Source organism: Delphinapterus leucas, chromosome 4 (genome assembly GCF_059928025.1).
Source record: "Delphinapterus leucas isolate spDelLeu-1000000601 "Yukka" chromosome 4, BTC_Dleu_Yukka2, whole genome shotgun sequence".
NCBI lineage: Eukaryota > Metazoa > Chordata > Mammalia > Artiodactyla > Monodontidae > Delphinapterus > Delphinapterus leucas.
In genome coordinates this window covers 95,279,897-95,299,305 of record NC_143132.1, presented here as the reverse complement: position 1 = coordinate 95,299,305, position 19,409 = coordinate 95,279,897, and the positions used below count along the sequence as shown (strand labels likewise).

At 41.0% G+C, this 19,409-nt stretch overlaps 1 protein-coding gene across 6 annotated transcripts in view; it reads right to left on the bottom strand.

Moving 5' to 3' along the window:
* TNIK (TRAF2 and NCK interacting kinase) overlaps positions 1-19,409 on the bottom strand; it is a 410,885-nt gene that overhangs the window by 150,446 nt on the left and 241,030 nt on the right. For all 6 annotated transcript variants that reach the window (XM_089910873.1, XM_089910872.1, XM_022572342.2 and 3 more), the window contains exon 3: positions 16,457-16,513. In XM_089910873.1, coding sequence (XP_089766999.1) covers positions 16,457-16,513 — 57 coding nt within the window. The remainder of the gene's footprint in view (positions 1-16,456; positions 16,514-19,409) is intronic.

Sequence of the window (19,409 nt, the reverse complement as noted above, 5' to 3'; positions counted from 1 at the left end):
GATAACACATTGGCAGTCCAAGGGGGTCTTCTGTTTGTACAGCAAACCAATATAGCAGGCAACCTGCTAGGAAAAAAAAAAAAATTCCTCATCCTTTCACCTGGAAGAGATTAAGGTAGACAAGCTATTAAGATAAAACTCACTCTAGGCCTCTGGGTACTATGTCCATCAAGTACCTATCACTGATCATACCTGGTATAGGGAAGATTAAGAAAAGTGAAAAGAAAAAAAATACAGCCTCTTCGACTTAAAATTCGTTAGGTTCATTTTCTTTGAAGTCTCCTTTTATTGAAGTCCCTGATGGAAGATGATGAAAGTCAGATGGGAAAGGGAGCAGGGGTAAGTTCCCTCCATCTGAGGATGTTCACAAAGCAGGAGTACCCATCTCACCTTCAGGAAAGTACACATGAAAAGAAAGGGGACATGTGGTAGTGCCACGAATGTGAAAAGAAAGAACCCTCCTACAGAGTAAGTTTCCTAATTCAGATTTCACTCATTCCCAGTTTCAATTTGGAGTCCACTAACTTGGGCCTTTTAAAGAGAACCTGATATCACTGGTGAAGAGTGTGTGTGTCCTCCCATAATTTTTTTAATTTATTTATTTGGCTGCGCCGGGCCTTAGTTGCAGCACGCGGGATCTAGTTCCCTGATTAGGGATTGAACCCAGGTGCCCTGCACTGGGAGTGTGGAGTCTTAACCACTGGACCACCAGGGAAGTCTCTCATAATTTTACTTTGAAATGTACACATCAGTTGGACTTTTACATAGTATTTTATTCTTGAGGTTGGTGGAAAAAATTTCTAGCCCAGGAAAACTGTTTTAGATGCAGCAGTAAGAATCTCTGCGTGTAAGATGTTACACGGCCATTGCCTGAAAGACCATTCATGGCGTGTCCCTGTCTGTACCCTCACCTCCTCCAGCTACTTGGTCTCTACGTTGCTGGGCCCTTCTGTGGGCTCCCATGAGTGTCTTCTTTCCCCTTCCTCTTCTTCACATAATTTCTACTCATCCTTCCTGACTGAGTTTAATGGACACTCTTGAGGGATGTTTTCCCTAATTCTCTCGGGTAATGTCAAGTCTCCCCACTATATCCTGTCCACCCCCAAACCTGCACACACATTTGTTGGTACTAGAACAGAGGTATGGGTCATACTGTGTCATAATTGCCCTTTTACTTGACTCCCTTCTCCATGGCTTGTAAGCTCTCTTCTGCCTTCAGATCTCAGTTCCAGGATCCCTTCCCCAGCAAAGTTCTCTGATCTGCCTGCCTGTGGTTCTAGCCCCAGGGATCTTCACGTGTCTCTTCCTTTGCAGCACCTACCAGAACAGCAATCCACGCTTATCTATCTAAACATTTGATTGAAGCCTCTCTTCCCTGTCAATCCGTAAAAACTATCAACACAGGGATCCTGCCTGCTTTTGCTCTTTATAAATAACATCCTAGCATCAAGCAAACTGCCTGTGAATAAATATGAATAAAAGAATGAATACCTAATAAAGTTCCAACCACTTACAGCAGCGTTCCTTACAGCTTGAAAGGAACTGGTAAAAATAAGAGGAGGAGAGTGGTGAAACGCTGACATTTACTGACCACACAAAAATAAGTTTTAGTAAAAAGCAATGGAGGTTTGCAAACCTAGGAGAACGCAGTATGTTACATATGACGTGGCTTAACTAAGTCAAAGACTAGGTAGTCTCAAAATAGAATGTATGCTTGGGATGCTGAGCTAAGAAGAAGCACGTGGCCTTAACAAAGGAGGGGAGGAGAGGGGTGAGGGGCTGGGATGGGGGCAGGGGATGGCACATGCTGACCAAAGAAATCTTCCCTGCGGCTATCAGAAACTGCCTACGCCTTCACTGCAAGCCTAAGGAGACTGACCTTCACAGTCCTTCAACTTGTTGCAGGGTCCTGCAGCAGGCCTCCAAATGTCTGACGATTGTGCATGTTAGCTATTTTAAACCCACCACGCAGGGCCTGATAATCGTGGATGAATATAGGATGTGAGCAGATGTACTTTAGGGAAGCCTAGATAAAAGGGGAGAAAACAAACCTGAGGGTTTCTGGGGCAGTCTGGCATCTGCTTTCGATTAAAGAGGCAAGCACATGAGACAGTAAAACACCCGTCATTTTCCAGCGGCCGCTGGACAGACCCAGCTTGGGTCATTCTTAGTGAGAAGCGGGGCTGGTTCTACAAGTATTTGCTGCCTGCCTCAGGTTCTCAACGGGATGGTGGCTGATGCCAGGAGAAAGAGAGGAGGAAAAAGTGCCTAAAAAAGCTCACCATATCATTAAGGAAACAAGAACTTATGAAACAGTTAAATAACAGTGTGATTCAGGATATAATTAAATCCAAAATAAACAGTACTGGAGACCAGAATGAAGTCAGCATGTTCTCCATGGCTTTGCAAAGGTAAACTGAGGCAACGTGGTAATGAAGAAAGCATATGCATTAAGTCAGGAAAATGAGGGGTGGCAGGTGGGGTGCATGTTCAGCTTGAGCTCCACTCCTTTCTGGCCGCATGATCTCAGGAAAGCAGCCTACCTTTTGGAGGCTAATTTTTCTCATCTATAAGGAGATACAGATTTTATAATAGTATCAATATTATTATATGTCCCAATCTTCTGTGAAAACTAAATGAAGTATGTGAAAGTTATAAAATATAATACAAAATAAACATTATTATTAATCTTCTCAACCAATAAATAAATAACAAAGGTAGGAGAGGGCAGGAATGTAAGTATCTTGAGTTTTAGGTTTAAATTGTTTAAATTCCAAACAGTTATGGAACCACTGTGGATCATGGTTATGTAGCTCTAATATATAACCTTGTTCTTGATCTTATATGGCCTTGTAAGTGAGTGTGAAATTTATCAGGCCTTCAGGGCTACTGTTTATCCAGATTTCAAGACTAGTGCAATGATGGCCTTAAGTTACTCAGTGAAACTGAAAGGGAGGCACTTATTATGACCATAAGAACACATTTAACCCCTTCATAAGCAGTCCAACCTCTTACAATACGGCTCATTGAAGGAGATGGGTTACGATGCTTTCAAAAGGACAAAACAACAACTGAGGCTAGAATTAGATTACAAAGTTATAAGAAGCTTATCTTCTGTTTTGTAAATGAATTATTCTTATATCTTGGGAATTGAGCACAGGGATCAAGCTCACTGGGAAACTAATGACCACTGGGTCATAGTGAAAAACAAAGTCATGGTACCAAATTGTCACAAATGTTAAAAGGGAGTAATTTTAGTAAGCTAAGTCCAATACTCTAGGAAGAACCATGATCTCAATCAGAAGACTTCAAAATCTTGTCCAAGCTGACTTATTATGTAAAGTCAGGCACGGCCATTTAAACTCTCCGAATGCCAGTTATTTTCACCTGTAAGTGGGAAAATGGATACCTATCAAAGTCACCTCCTAAGGCTTAGAAATGATTAAGTGCTTATGTAAGCACAGCTTTATTATCAACATAAAGAAGACTGTCTTTTCTCAAGATGACGAGAATCTATTTATTGCTTACTATTTGTGGTAGACTAAAAGGAAAAACGGCCCGATATGTGGCAGCCTCCAACCTGAAGAGGTGGAGTTCATTTCCTCTGCTTGTCTCTGGGCTTGGCCATGTGATCTGCTTTGGCCAACGGGACATTAGGAAATGCGACGCAGCAGAGACTTGAAAAGTATTTGTGTGTAGGGATGGACTTCTCTTACTGCTTGTAGAGAACACTTTTATGTGAAAAACGAGAACCAGCCTCCTGGAAGATGATAAAACAGGTGAAGAGACAGTGCTTTTCAAATGCAAGGAAACGGATGATCCCAGACAATGCTTTCAAGCCACCGGCCACCTCTGATGACTATATGATGATCACAACCGTGGTCATAAAATATAGCCAAAGCCAACCTTATGTTTTGTCCCAGAGGTCGTATGTGTATCATCTCATTTAATATTCAAAACGGCTCTATGAAGTACATGTTTTTAATGATCCCATTGAACAAATAAGGAAAATGAGTTTCAGAGAGTTTATTCCTATTTTAAATGTTACAGCTAAGATCCAAAGCCAAGATTCGTCTGACTTCAAAGTCAGTCCTCTTAATTCTAAACTGAAAACTCCTAGACAGAAGAAAGGCAATTACCTACGGTGATAAAACCAAAGCTTCTAAATCATGAAAGAAGAGTTTAGGAGCACCTTAAGCCAGGGCTGAAGAGAAACCTGCCTTTGGTCCTCCAATTAAAGGAGCTTGTTAGCACACACTAATATTTGCTTATGAATGATTCCAGGGGATAAAGGAGGGATTTTAAGTTGCATGTTTATTACACAGGGGAATATACTTTAAGCACCTACAATATAGTAGGATTTAAAAACGGCATTAACGAGACACTTCATATTACTGTGCTCTATAACAAAGGGTTTTGCCCAACGTTCAGCTCTCAACCCATGGAAGAGGAATAAACCTCTGTAATTCTTACAACAATCCAAGGGACTGGTCAGTTTGAACTCTCAAGGAAGTATGAGGTGTAGAGACTCATAAATGCGACTACACCCTGAGGTTCGGACACTGGCTAGAACCACTTCTGTTCCTGCTCACCTGTCCTTCTCTCCACAGTGGTTGCTGGCATTAGGCAGGTTTTTGTGTTAACATGTCTACCATTTTCACCTTCGTCGCTGACTGAATGTGATAAAAAATTGAAGACGAGTTATTGTTAAAGAATCATAGACGATTAGAATTTGTAGGGATTACTAACATCTTCTAAAATGTGATTTAAAAAAGAAACTTAATAATTTATAGCACTAAAATCCCTTTCTCCAACAGAAATTTTATTCAGGATGCCAATATACAGCCTCAATAAAAACCAGACTTTTAAAATCAGTAAACATTTATTTTTATAAATTAAACTATTATATGTAGTACACACAGCTATATTTAAAATGGATAACCAACAAGGACCTACTGTAGGGCACAGGGAACTCTACTCAATATTATGTAACAACCTAAATGGGAAAAGAATTTGAAAAAAGAATAGACACTTGTATATTTATAACTGTATCACTTTGCTGTACACTCAAAACTAACACAACATTGTTTATCAACTATACTCCAATATAAAATAAATAGTTTAAAAAAAAGAAACAGGGCTGCCCTGGTGGTGCAGTGGTTGGGAGTCCGCCCGCCGATGCAGGGGATGCGGGTTCGCGACCCGGTCTGGGAAGATCCCACATGCCGCGGAGCGGCTGGGCCCGTGAGCCACGGCCGCTGAGCCTGTGTGTCCGGAGCCCGTGCTCCGCAAAGGGAGAGGCCACAAGAGTGAGAGGCCCGCGTACCGCAAAAAAAATAAGGAAACAAAGGATGACTAAACTCTTAAAAAAATTAAACTATGTAATATTTAGATATAAAGTTAATCAATGACAACAAAGGGGCTATTTTAGTGAAGACAAATTTAGAATTTTTGAAAGAAAAAGTCACATATCAGCTTCAATATCTTATGAATTTTCTGTTTTGTTTTGGTTCCAAAGGATAGAGGAAATCTACATTTCCTCAGATAGGTAATTGTAAGTGGTAACAATTACTCTTAAAAAGCATGCTTAAAATTTCAGTGGAAAATTCATACTGAACGACATTCTGCACACGAATGGAGTAACCCAGATTACAAATTGAAAAGTTGCTGTTTATTTTTAATTTATTTATTTTTTTAACATCTTTATTGGAGTATAATTGCTTTACAATGGTGTGTTAGTTTCTGCTTTACAACAAAATGAATCAGTTATATATATACATATGTTCCCATATCTCTTGCATCTCCCTCCCTCCCACCCTCCCTATCCCACCCCTCCAGGCGGCCACAAAGCACCGAGCTGATCTCCCTGTGCTATGTGGCTGCTTCCCACTAGCTATCTACCTTACGTTTGGTAGTGTATATATGTCCATGCCTCTCTCTCACTTTGTCACAGCTTTAATTTATTTTATTGAAGTACAGTTGACTGTAATGTGTTAATTTCTGCTGTACAGCAAAGTGATTCAGTTATACATATATGTACATATTTTTTTCATATTCTTTTCCATTATGGTTTGTCACTGGATATTGAATAGAGTTCCCTGTGCTATACAGTAGGACCTTGTTGTTTATCCTTCCTATATAAAATAGTTTGCATCTGCTAATCCCAAACTCCCAATCCATCCCTCCCCCACCCTCACTCCCCCTTGAGAAGTTGCAATTTTCTAGTGTGTTCAAAGTTGGTATATAACATTGAGTTTGAGGGTATTTTTAAAAAAATCAGTTTATTAAATATTAAAATATATGAAACATTAAATGAGACTTAAGCATGTATGGATCCTCTAAAATTATCTCAAGGTGGGTAAGCACCTGCAAACTATATATTTACAGATCTAAGGAAACAGGTCTAGCATGATTCAACGAGTTGCCCAAGCCCGTATTTCTTCATTGCAGCACTGACAGAACTTGGGTCTTTGCCACAGCATACTGCAAGCAGCACTTGGATTTGTTGTATATGTTAACCCTAAACTAAATGGATTCATTCAACAAATATTTATCTGCTACTCTATCCCAGGCACAATGCTATATAATAATAATAATAATAATAATAATATACAGCTGTCCCTCAGTATCCATAAGGGATTGGTTCCAGGATCCTCCATGGATACCAAAATCCACAGATGTTTAAGTCCCTTATGTAAAGTAGCATGGCACAGTCGGCCTGCCATATCCATGGGTTACACATCCTCAGATTCAACTAACACTGCGAATACGCCGGGCCGAGTGTAATACAACAATGGGACATAAAACATTCAAGCTCTTCCACAATGAAACTTACTATAGTCTTGTGGGGAACACAAATGGAAATCAAAGAATGATACAGATACATGCAAAATTACTAACTTGAGAGGTATGGGTAGCTGATGTAATTAGGGGCATGAGGGGAGAGAGCTGATAAATCCAAGTGTGAGCTGAATTTTAAAAGCCATGCGGGAGGTTGCCCAGTTAGCGGAAAGAAAAAGTATAATGTGATGTGACTGAGGAGGGACTGGTTTCCTGGCAGAGAAACAATGATTACCAAGGCCCTGTAGCTGGACAGGGTAGGGCATATTGTCTCCTATGGGAATCTTTGGTGCCATGGAGAGAAAATGAAAAATGTCTACAAGAGATGTCGTAATAGTAACAATGTGCACTAAACACTGTGTTCTACATATTGCTCTCAAATGCTTTATTTTATTATTTATTTATTTATTTATTTATTTATTTATTTATTTATTTATTTATGGCTGTGTTGGGTCTTCATTGATGCCGGCCGGCTTTTCTCTAGTTGCAGCGAGCGGGGGCTACTCTTTGTTGCAAAGTTCGGGCTCTAGGCGCGCGGGCTTCAGTAGCTGTGGTGTGCAGGCTTAGTAGCTGTGCCTTGAGGGCTCTAGCGGTGCAGGCTCAGTAACTGTGGAGTACAGGCTTAGTTGCTCCGCAGCATGTGGGATCTTCCCGGACCAGGGATGGAACCCAAGTCCCCTGCATTGGCAGGAGAATTCTTAACCACTGCGCCACCAGGGAAGTCCCTCAAATGCTTTATAAATAACTATATTTCCTTCTCCCACTAAATGTATGAGAGAAGTAATATTATCCATATTTATACATGTGGAATAAGGGGAGGTTAAGCAACATGCCCAGGGTAAGAGAGACAGGAAGTGTCAAAACTAGGGTAAACCCAGATGAGTGACAGTTTGCTGTGCTCTTCTTTACCACTAGGCTAACCTGCTCTCTCTTTAGTAGGAAGTAGTATCCCTTAGAGAAGCAGACAACACGAGGGTGACATGCATCCTTCTCACACCCAAGCCTGCATTGATGTATGACTCCCAAGAGGACTATGAATTTTAAAAATAGGTTTTAGCCCTAGGAATGTTGTCATTCATTTAAAATCTATGATAAATGAGATAGCTTTTGCAGCAACATGGACGGACCTAGAGATTATCATACTAAGTGAAGTCAGAAAGAGAAAGACAAATATTGCTTATATGTGGAATCTAAAATATGATACAAATGAACCTATCTAAGAAAGAGAAACAATCACAGACATAGAGAACAGACCTGTGGTTGCTAGGGTCAGTGGGGGGGAGGGTTGGGAGTTTGGGGAGTCTGGAATTAGCAGATGCAAACTATTATATAGAGGATGGATAAACAACAAGGTCCTACTTGTCCTACTTGCACAAGGAACTGTATTCAATATCCTGTGATAAACCAAAATGGAAAAGAACATGAAAAAATATATAATATGTGTGTGTATATATATATATATGTATGTGTGTGTGTGTGTATATATATATATATATATATATATCTGAATCACTTTCCAGAATGGCAGAAATTAACACAATATTGTAAATCAACTGTACTTCAATAAAATTAAAATAAATAAATAAATGAGATGGCTTATATCCTCAAGAATCCTCCACCTACAATTCAGGTAACAGCCCACAGGAATTGGAATGGGTCTTCTTTTCTGATGCTATTAACAGTGTAAATGATAATGTCTTCCCTTTTTTCTTTGGTTACCGGAAAAAAATAACTATCAAATTCCCTGTGCCTTGTAATTTGGATCTGTTTTTTCTTCATTTGGCTTTCTAGTCTTTATATTTTCTCTGGTCTCTTGTTTTTACAAACATAATATCATTTTGTATAGCATCTACTATGTGCCAGATCCTAGGTCAGCAGGCTCTGCAGGAGGTACCAAGATGGATAATGCACAGTTCCTGGTCTGGGCTCATTAAAGTCAGCAGGCTTTAAACGAGAAAGAGAGGACTCTTCATAAAAGGAAAACTAAAGGTGAGCTTCCCATCATTCAGAAAGCCAATGTGTTGATGAGGAGGTCAAGCCTCAAAAGAACTCAACAAGAGGGAACCAAGTAAAGTCAAAAGAAGGACCTAAATGTGAGATGGGAAAGATGTGCTGGCATGCAAAGGAGAGCACAGATCTACGAAAGGAGACCCCCACTGTCCATGATTGAGGAACTTGGTAACAAATCTGGATTTGAATGGCCTGCTTAATGATTCCAGGCACCCCAACCTCTGTGGGCCAATCTCCTTACCTTCATGCATCTCAATTCCACTAGGGGGATAAAAGAACAAATTGTAGTTTTGATCAAATACTTTGAGGTACACAAATGAAAGGCACTACTAAAAACAAACCATCACAAAGGAAAAGCACTTCTAACAACTAGTGCACCTAAATGTTCACCTTCATTACTGTGGGGTATAGACAGGAGTCCCCAGGTCCATTTTTTGCTCTTACGCAATCTCTGGAGCATGCATGCATACACATACTACAAGGCCACCCATTCATCACGCACGCACACGTGCAGAGACCCAGACACGCATAAGCCACCAAAAGGGGTGTAATCAGTACGTAAGGAGAAATGCTGAAGTGTGCACGGAGTAAGCAGCTCAGCTTGTCCATTTTTAGAACTTAGAAGCTTTCCAAGTTCTACGTGCTGTACAACACACAGAATTGAGACACTGGAAATAGCCCCAAAGGTGGAGGGTATTATGGAGACAAAAAAAAAAATCTGTTTATCTTTTCTCTGTTAAAAGTTCTCAGGGCTTCCCTGGTGGCGCAGTGGTTGAGAGTTCACCTGCCGATGCAGGGGACGCGGGTTCGTGCCCCGGTCCGGGAAGATCCCACATGCCGCGGAGTGGCTGGGCCCGTGAGCCGTGGCCGCTGAGCCTGCGCGTCCGGAGCCTGTGCTCCGCAACGGGAGAGGCCACAACAGTGAGAGGCCACCGTATCACAAAAAAAAAAAAAAAAAAAAGTTCTCATCACGTGCTTTATCTGATCGGTCCTTCTGCTAACTTTATCTACTTGAAAAGTCCCAACGAGGTGTCTAGAAGGGTCTCTGCAGTGGAAGAGCCTGGGGTGGGGTTTCCCAGGCTTTGCTGAGAGTCAAGCTTCCACAGCTGGGAACGCCCCTCTCGGGCCCTACCAACCTTACCAGTATCTACCCATCCTCTGATCTCATGTAGTTGTTACTTAGCCAGGAAACGAACGTACTGGCCACCTAGATAGGTCAGTTTCCTTCTTAAATTCTCCCTTAATGCTCTCTGTACAGTCCTTGAAAGTTAATCAGAATGTCAAATAACTGTTCAACTGTTTGTTAAACGTCTTTCACTGACACTGGAATGTAAGATTCCAGAAGATAGCGCCTGTGTCTGTCTTATTCACCGCTATCACCCCAGAGCACAGTACATTCATTCATTCTTAAGTGAATGAATAAATGAATTATTGTGATTTCAGTCTTCAGCTTCTGGAATCCAGCCCCACTTTCTCCCCTGGATCTTGCTCTACACTAAGTCATTTTGACAGTTACCTGTTGTTCAGGGTAAGACTAATAACATCGTAACTGAGGTAGTGAAGACAGGGCTGAGTCAAACTATTTACATATATTGACAATGAACTAACCCACATATGGCATGTACGGCATGTGGTTCATAGCACAGGCTACCATCCCCAGCTACAGAAGTCCAATGCACATTATAACATCCTCTCCTCATTCCTATTGCCTGCCCCATGCAGGCATTCACTGTCTCTTACCAGGACTAATATTTAGTGAGGAACTGTTATGTACCAAGCACTAGACATTATATAATTTTAGCCTCAAAACAAGTTTGCAATGTTTGTATTCCCATCTAACAGATAAGAAAAATGAGATTCAGAAAAGTTAAAAAATTTGCCCAAGGGCAGTAAGGGGAGGAGTGAACCCAGCTGTATCTGAATCTGATGGCCATGCTCTGGTGATGCCCCCCAACTCCCAACTCCCGTCTCTCATTCTTATAACAGGGCCGTGGGGAAGGTGGGCACACCCTGACTGGCTGGATTCGAATTCCAACTCTGCCATTTACCGTCTGTGGTGCTCGGGCAAGTTATTCAGGATTTTTTGCTTTCAATTAATTCCTCATTTGTAAAATGGATATTATTAGCACCGCTCCTCTAATGGGAATTGTTTCAAGGATTAAATGAGTTAGTGTATATTGTATTAAGTACTAAGAACAATGCTTGGCACATATAAGCAATCAATGATAGCCATCTTTATTTTTGACTCTGACCGTTGTTGTTGTTGTTATTACTGTTACTAATATTACCTTCTATGCTACCAATCATTCCACTGAATTGCCCTCCCTTGGGGAAGGAGGCATCAAATGTGCATGGAGCAGCATGTCCCCTGATTTCTCCCAGTAACCGAAGATGAAAAGATTTTTTTTTTCCTTTGGTCCAATTTCAGCAAACATTCAATGAGTGCGTTAACTCTGGGCAAAGCACTCTACCAGAAACTACTGGGAGAAGGCTGCTTCCTTACTCGTCCAAGAGGGATGGAGACTGGCTGAAAGTTTCACCTATAGGAATTCAGTAAGTGAGACAGAAATAGAAACTCAATCAAGCAGGGCTTAAGACGGATCCTTCTAGTAGGCAAATCCCAACCTGTTACTTTGCTACTTAACTTCCGGCTTCCACACTGGCTCTAGCGGTGGTGTGAGGACGGGGCCAGGACAGCCTCCCGCCCCTTGTAAAAACAACCCGCCTTATCTTTTCTATCTAAGGGGTTTTTGCTTAAGACTCTTTGCTCTCAGGGTTCTATTGGGAAAATTAAAAAGTTTGAAAACCTTGTAATGTCCTTGCCACAGCATTCAATTCCCTCATGACCTGACCCTAACTTGTCCAGATTCCCCTTGTATCACTCTCTCCTCAGCACATTTTTTACACTAAAACTAAACTACGTGATAGTTTCCAGAGCATGTTCCACCTCTCTCAGCCTCCATGCCTTGGCACAGACGGTTTTCTTGGCCAGGAACGTTCTCATCTGATTTTCCTCCTGGGCTTAATTACTACCCCTCACGGTCACATCAAACTTTATATGTAACATTATTTATGACTTGTACAACTTTATTATAAAATGGATTAGCTTTACTTACAAATATTTAGAGCAAGGTTGTATTATTGTCAGCTCCCCTTCAGGCAAAGAACCACTTCGTCATTTTTGAATTTCAAGTGTCGGTCATAAAGTAGGTGTTTAGTAAATGTTTATCAAATAAATATTAAATTAAACACTAAATGTCCTTCTATGTTAAATGAAGACCTATGGCAGTGTGAGAAACAGGGTGGACTTAAAAAGTAGAGTTAAAATACTCAGGTTGAAATATTCGCTCCACCATTTACATGTTACATTGAGCATGATACTTAGTATGCCTGGTTTTCTCATCTCTATAATGGAACTAATAATGGAGTCTGGTGGTTGTTAAGGGCATTCAGTGAATCAATACACAGAAAGTATTGTAAAGAGTTCTGGCACACAATAATCACTCCATCAATGTTAGCTACCATTATTATTATTTCAGGCTGAAATATAAAAAAATGTAACTACAGAGGCACTTTACTTAAGGACTAAGTCAGTTTTAAATACATCTACTAAAATGATTTGATCTTACAGTAATACACTGAATTCTCTTGTTTTTCCCTGCCCAGCATCTATCCTACCCTTTCCTTTAACAGTTCTTAGTTTTTTATTTGAGGAATCCTTTCCAGCTCTCTGTCCCTGTGGTAGGTTCCAGGGTCAGGCACCCAACCCAGACGTGGCTGGAGAGAAACAGGGTTTGGTTGTCGGATAGTGAGGTGACCCAAGCTGGGCCACTGAAGTTCACACTGGCACTCTTGCAGGGACTAAGGGTAATGAAGTAATTAGAACAGGAGCCTGGAGCTGCTGGTAGAAAGAAAGCAGAGCCCAGAGATGAAGAGACACAAAATTCCTGATCAGTCATGTGACTTCCTAGATCTCGCTGAGCCTTTTCTGCTTTTTTTCTTTTTTTAAAAAATATACACAAGACAGTAAATTCTGTTTTCAGCTTCATCTAGTCTGAGTGGGGCTTTGGTACTACAACCCAAAGTGTCCTGAGTAATGATCACAACCAGTCATTGTAAAGATGAAAGCCTATGACAGTAAGTTATTATCTTACTAAGTCCTACATGGACTTCAAGGTATCATTGTAATAAAGGGACTAGTTTACATCAGGAATTTTGGTTCAAATGAAGATGGGTATTATTTGCAGGATTATCAAAGAATCATGGTCTCTTCATACTTGGTAGCCAGAAAGCAGTAAATACAAGTCCCTAGAAAAGTGTTCCTCTGACTTTGGTGTGCATGAAGCTCCTTGAGGAGCTTGGAGAAAAGGCAGGTTCTTCTACCCAGAAATTCTGCAGCAAGCCCAGGAATCTGCCTTTCTGGTGAACACCCCAGGGGTGCAGACAGTCCGTAAATGCTGGCTGTCCACCTTGAGGAACACTACCTGAGAGGGCCCAATTTTGTTTAGATGATTAAAGTACGCAAATCCAGCTGGGAAGAAATCCCCAGAAAGCGACAAAATGCAGAAATTCTCATAATTATTTCAGAAACTAAAACAACTTCAAAGACTGAGTCTGAGTTTAAGCCCTAATTCTGAAGCAAATATTAGCAAATTTGGAAGTGTCTCAGCTGTGAAACAGAAGAACATAAGCATTATATCCAGTTTTCTCTATGGTTATTTTCTCTTAAAAAAGGAAATGGTATAGAAAGAAAACAGTAATTTAAAAATTGATTTCAAGCTTATAGTTTTATCAAATTCATTACGATAAACTGTAGTAACTTCACAGTAGATCACTGCAAACAATTCACAAAGATGACCTTTGAGAATTCATCTCAGAGCAGCTATAATGAGCACAATTATAATAATTGGTAAGAAGCTTTTGCAGCGTTCCATAATACACAAAAGACAACATGACAAAATGAAATAGATTGTTTTCTAAGGACACCACATGAGTTTCACAAAGGAAATTTTATGTTGACTGTGATGTGTCAGGGGGTGATACAAAAGTCATTTGATGCTGGATCATACACCATGGGAAATAAGAAAACCATTTCCTGATGTGTATCCATGTTTGCCTTTGTTAGGGGTCAGTGGTTACATAATGGTCAATGATGTGCCTAAATCAAGGAACTATCCAGCCCTTTCAACAGAGGTTCCCCCGAGAGAATTAAGCCTAAATACTATAAAGCATCCATTGTAAGCAATGGATTGACTCTCCTATGCATTGAAAATGGTGCTAGCTCTGTACCATGCTGGGGAGAATTGAGAAAATAGACTCTAAATCATTTTCTGTAGGTCTCAGTTGCCTTGTGAAACCCAGTTTAGAGCGGCTGACTGACACTGCTTAAGCTGAAAATACATACTCTGGGATACATCGCTGTGTAACTTTTTTGATTCCAAGCAAGTTGGTCTAGAAATAGTAAATGATTCTTTGAACAATTTAAAATCTCACAAACAGAACCAGAAAAAGTGATACTCAATGCTCTCAAGTCATACTTTGTGCATCAATATACAGCTTTGTACACTGAGATTAATGACGTCAATGGAACTCAACTGTAGTCTGCAGACCCACACAACAGAACTTTACAGAATTAATGTCTTGGGCTCCATCCACATCCATTAGTTGTTCAACTGCCAAGTGCATCACATTATGTGGAGATCCTATTCAATTCAAGGAAAATACAGTAGTATGACTTTAGCAGAATTGCAAAATAAATTCTGATTTGTTTTGTGCTGGGAGCTTTGTAAAAGATTTACACATTTCTAATGGGTTTCTATGTAGAGACTGATAGTATCTGATCTTGATTTTTGTGTCAGACCCTGCTAATTAACAATACAAGTATCCATCCCCTCTTCATTCCTGACTAATAACAGAACCCAAATTAACTGGACAGGTTGGTAGAATGAAAGACCACATTTCCCAGCTTCCTTGCAGCTAGGTAGCCAACGACTGCAGAAGTAAATAGAAACGTATGAGAGTAGAAAAAATTTCACTGGAAGGGGCTGTCTTCTGTACCCTCTGCTCCCAGCCCCTCCCCCCCACTCCCCGCACTGCCTTTTTTTTGCCTGCCAAAGAATGTGATCAATGGAAATCCAACAGTTACCTTAAATCACAGAACTGACCTTAAGTGTGGAAGCCATGTGTCAGAACGATGGAGCAGAAGATAAAAACACCCGCCTACTCTACCACATTGCTGTTACACATCCCTGGACTGTCGCCCCTAGACTCCTTTAACATGAGAGAGCCTAACACTTCCATCATACTTAAGCCTCTGTTATTTTGAGTTTTCTCTTGCAAGTGGCAGAACGTAAAACTTATTAATATAATCTACACGTATTTTCTTACTCAAAGGCCAGGTAAATTAATAAACTAATTGGGATGAAATATTTGAACTGGTTTGCAAGCTCTGAAATTTGAATAATGCATTTAGGACAAATAAAAGGAAGGATTACTTTATCTAAGTTCTTCTAAACATATGGGAACAAAATTTTTTCTTGTTAAAAATGCATATAATTTTTAAAATGCATAGAACTTAAAAAGGAATTCAGATAAGTAAGGAAAGGAAGACAGTACAATGTGTGGTATAAATGAAAATTAGTGAGATTAGTATCGTGGTTAATAGTGTAGCATATAATGTATACTTATCAAAGGTAGCAAACCGGACCAGAGGAGGTACGGACCGAAGTCTGACCTACGGACATACTGTGTGTTTTTCTTATTTGTATACTGGTTCTTGATACCTTTGTGTGACCCATTCATTCTATATCTCTTTACATTAAATAATCCACTTCTGGGCCAAACGGAAGACTTTGGTCTTTTAGCTTTTGTGTACAGCTGACACATCTTAGAAAAATCCCTGGGGACAATAGAAAATCATTAACATGCTTTTGATTTCCAATAAGTCCTTTCAAGTCTGATTTTTGCTCTGTACTCTAGAAAAGGCATCAAAATATTTTAAATAGACCTAGCAAAAAGGATTGAAAGCATAAGATTGTATTTAAAATAAAGTCTATTCCTTAGATTGCTTTTGATCATCCAGGCCAGAAATTTTGTTTCAGTGTTGCTCTATAATAATAAGTATTTGTAGTTATTGTGATCATTTGGTCTATAACATTTTGGGGAGGAAAATATCCATGTTACACATCCTACTAGGATTCTAGAGTTATCCAAACTCTTGTCTACTCCAGCGTTAGGTGGACTTTGGGGAAAACTGTTAAGACCCACCTCTTCTGTGTAATCTCAGTATTATTCTCTTAATACCTTCAAATCCTTGTTCTGTCTTCACCTGCAAATGTCCTTGGCTGTGTTTATGTAAAGTATTGGCACACATGTTCTTCTCTCTGACTACCTGAGGCAGTGTGTAGGTATCTAATTTAACTAGAGTGACTCACCCCCGGTCATCTCGGTCAGCTGCTGAATACTCTTAATGTTTATGTTAAGCACAAGTGGGGAAAGGTCTTGGATGTCTAAAAAGATTCTATTTCCAAAAAAATGATTTTTCTCTACCACTAACTTCTCTATTACAAATATATAAGTTTGAGACGGCAAGATAATGATACATTACCCCTGTGACATCCATAACCTTGATGGCTGCAAGTTGGCCCGTTTTGACATGACGACCCTGTAAAACAATTTTTAAAAATAATTCAGTTCTGATGAGTAATATTAGCATTAGATTTCAACTGTAAAGAACAATTACATAAATCAATGTTACAGGGTGCCAATGGGGAAGACAGACAGACAGACAGACACACAGAAATCTTAAATGCTTTGAAGATCAATCTCTATTTAATGTTTATTTTGTAAAACATCTCCATCACTTTGTCTGTTGGGTTTGTTTTCACAGTGGTTGTCAAGGTAAATCAAAGAGACAATGTCGAATAATTTGGTCTTACCTCCTCTTCAAGGTGTTAGATAAGGGGTTGAGTGAGAGGAGGATTTACATGGAAGGGGAGCTAGATCTGGGTGGAGGAGACATAAGCATCTCCTCCGTTGGAAAACACTTGGTATGTGCAGAAACTTTAGTTTCCTTGATTATTAAAATATCTTGTAACAGTCTCAAATGGATATGATTCTGCTTCTCTTCACTTCAGACTATTAATTTATCTTCATCTTAAAAGGGGGCCTAAAACAAAAACAGATAGCAATCAATCCGAATTTGTGATCAAAGAGACAGTATTGAGCATAAGGAACTGCTTCCCCAGAGTAGGTATCCCTGGTCTTTGCATCCACAGTGAAGCAGCAACCACAAGGAACTGAAAGAGAACAGGGTGTGGTGAGGGGGCAATCCCAAAGAGGAGCTTTCTCTGCACTTGCTCCTTGAGAAACATAAAGTCTACATCTGACTCTCAGACAGTAGTAAAGATGGTCAATATCCATTACTTCTTTTTTTTTCGCGGTACGCGGGGCCTCTCACTCTTGTGGCCTCTCCCGCTGCGGAGCACAGGCTCCAGACGCGCAGGCTCAGCGGCCATGGCTCACGGGCCCAGCCGCTCCGCGGCATGTGGGATCTTCCCGAACCGGGGCACGAACCCGTGTCCCCTGCATCAGCAGGCGGACTCTCAACCACTGCGCCACCAGGGAAGCCCTATCCATTACTTCTAAATGCATTTTCTATGTGGCTTCTACAATACATTTTACCTACCATTGCTATTATGCAGTATAATATACCTTCCAAGATCAGCTGGATTCAAATCCCAGCCGCATGACCTTAGGTAAATCCCTTAACCTTCTAGGCCTCAGTTTCCACGTCTGAAAAATGGAAATAATGATAGTACCTAACTCATAGTATTGCAAGGAGGATTGAATGAGATAATGTATATAAAGTGCTTGACAGTACCTGGCACAGAATAGCTGTCAGCAGACGCTGGCTATAATTATTTATAGTCCTGTCTTGTGATTAATTTTAAGCGTTGTCTTCCCTCTTAAGTTATATGTTTCATGAAGGAAGGAACTGTGTCTCATCATTGTATTTCCAGTGCCTGGAATAGTGGGTGCCTAGCCCGTAGATGGGGTGGCATGTTTATGGATGAACGACAACAGCAGGTAGTGGAGTCATGTCCACTTGAAGCTGGAGGAGACAGCTTTGGTGCTGCCTGCCCCTTTTCTTCTCGTATATCTCAGCTTTGTGTATGGATCTACCCGATTCTAATAGTGCTTCCTTCACCTTTCAACCTCCATTCTGCTCCCTCCCTTTCCTCCTCACTCAGAAAAGAGCACACAGAAGAAGACGTTAAATCAGTAACCTAACAGGGTCACAGGCGTGCTTCAACTTTCAAGAAATTGAGGGAAGGGGCTGAAGCATTACCACACCAAGAGCCCTGGACCGGAATTCCAGACGCCTGGTTCTGCCCATGACCAGCTGGTTCACTGGGAGCAAGTTATGTAACCCATCTGGACCCTGGTTTCCTCATCTGCAAAACGTGGGGAGCCTGGGCTCAGTGGTCGGAGGTGGGGGGGAGTAGGTGTCACTGTTAACACCCCCCCCTTTCCACCCCAAGGAAATTTAGGAAAATTAGTTGGAAATTTAGTTTTCACAATGACTGAGTGGGGAGAGTAGTACTACTGCCACTTAGTACCCAGGGGCCAGCAATACTAACTTCCTGCCGAGCCTGGGTCAATCTCCCACAGAGGTGAAGTAGCAACAGTGCCCTCTGTTGATAAGACACTGAATGACCTCCAGGGTTGTCCAGGTCCCAGTTAAGTCTGCGATGGTGACCTTAACAAAGGAGTCACTGGCTTCTCTTCGAGAATAGAAAGTCTTTAAAGTAAGGGCCACAAATCATACCTTAAACAATGGTTATTTCTCTACTAAAGCACTAAAGGAGTGTAGGAGACTGCAGACAAATACAGAGGGTCTGGCTGATGTCACACAGCTGATTCACCTTGAAATTCTTTTAATGGTGCCATGCAGCCAGGAAAGGGGAACACCCGGGTATGTCTTGCAGGGACCTCTAAGAACTGACCCCCTGTCTGCCACGCCACCTTGGTGGGCTCCCACCTGCTCTTACGCTGTGGTCCCGGACACTAAACTGCGTTCTCTAAAGGTATTGCATTGTTTGTTGTCTCCCTGATGGTGTGTTTTCTTGTCTCCCTGATGGTGTGTTTTCTTGGCCTGGAATGCCCTTCACTCCCAGCTCCCCAGTAAGCTTACTCACTTTGTAGATTCACCCCTGGCCTCTGTGCTAGTAATGAACATTCCATGTTTCTACTACAGCACTGAGCCCAAAGGACCATTAATCCCCCCCCCCCCACCTTACTGGTCTCCTTCCCTCTCTCCTGTGCTTCTCCTCTGGTTCCATTTGCAGCAGAACCTTTTCCCACCAAAAATCTTGAAAGGCATCCAACCTCCTTGTTCAAGTAGGAGTTTGAGCAGCCTCTTAACTGCCCCGGGGAGCTCCTGAAGTCACCTCAGCCAACACAGTTTGAGAAATGTTACACTCTATTTTTAACTCCTTAAGTGACACGGAATCTTCTTCAAGCGAATAATTTGTTACAAGGACATGTCAACACCTAGT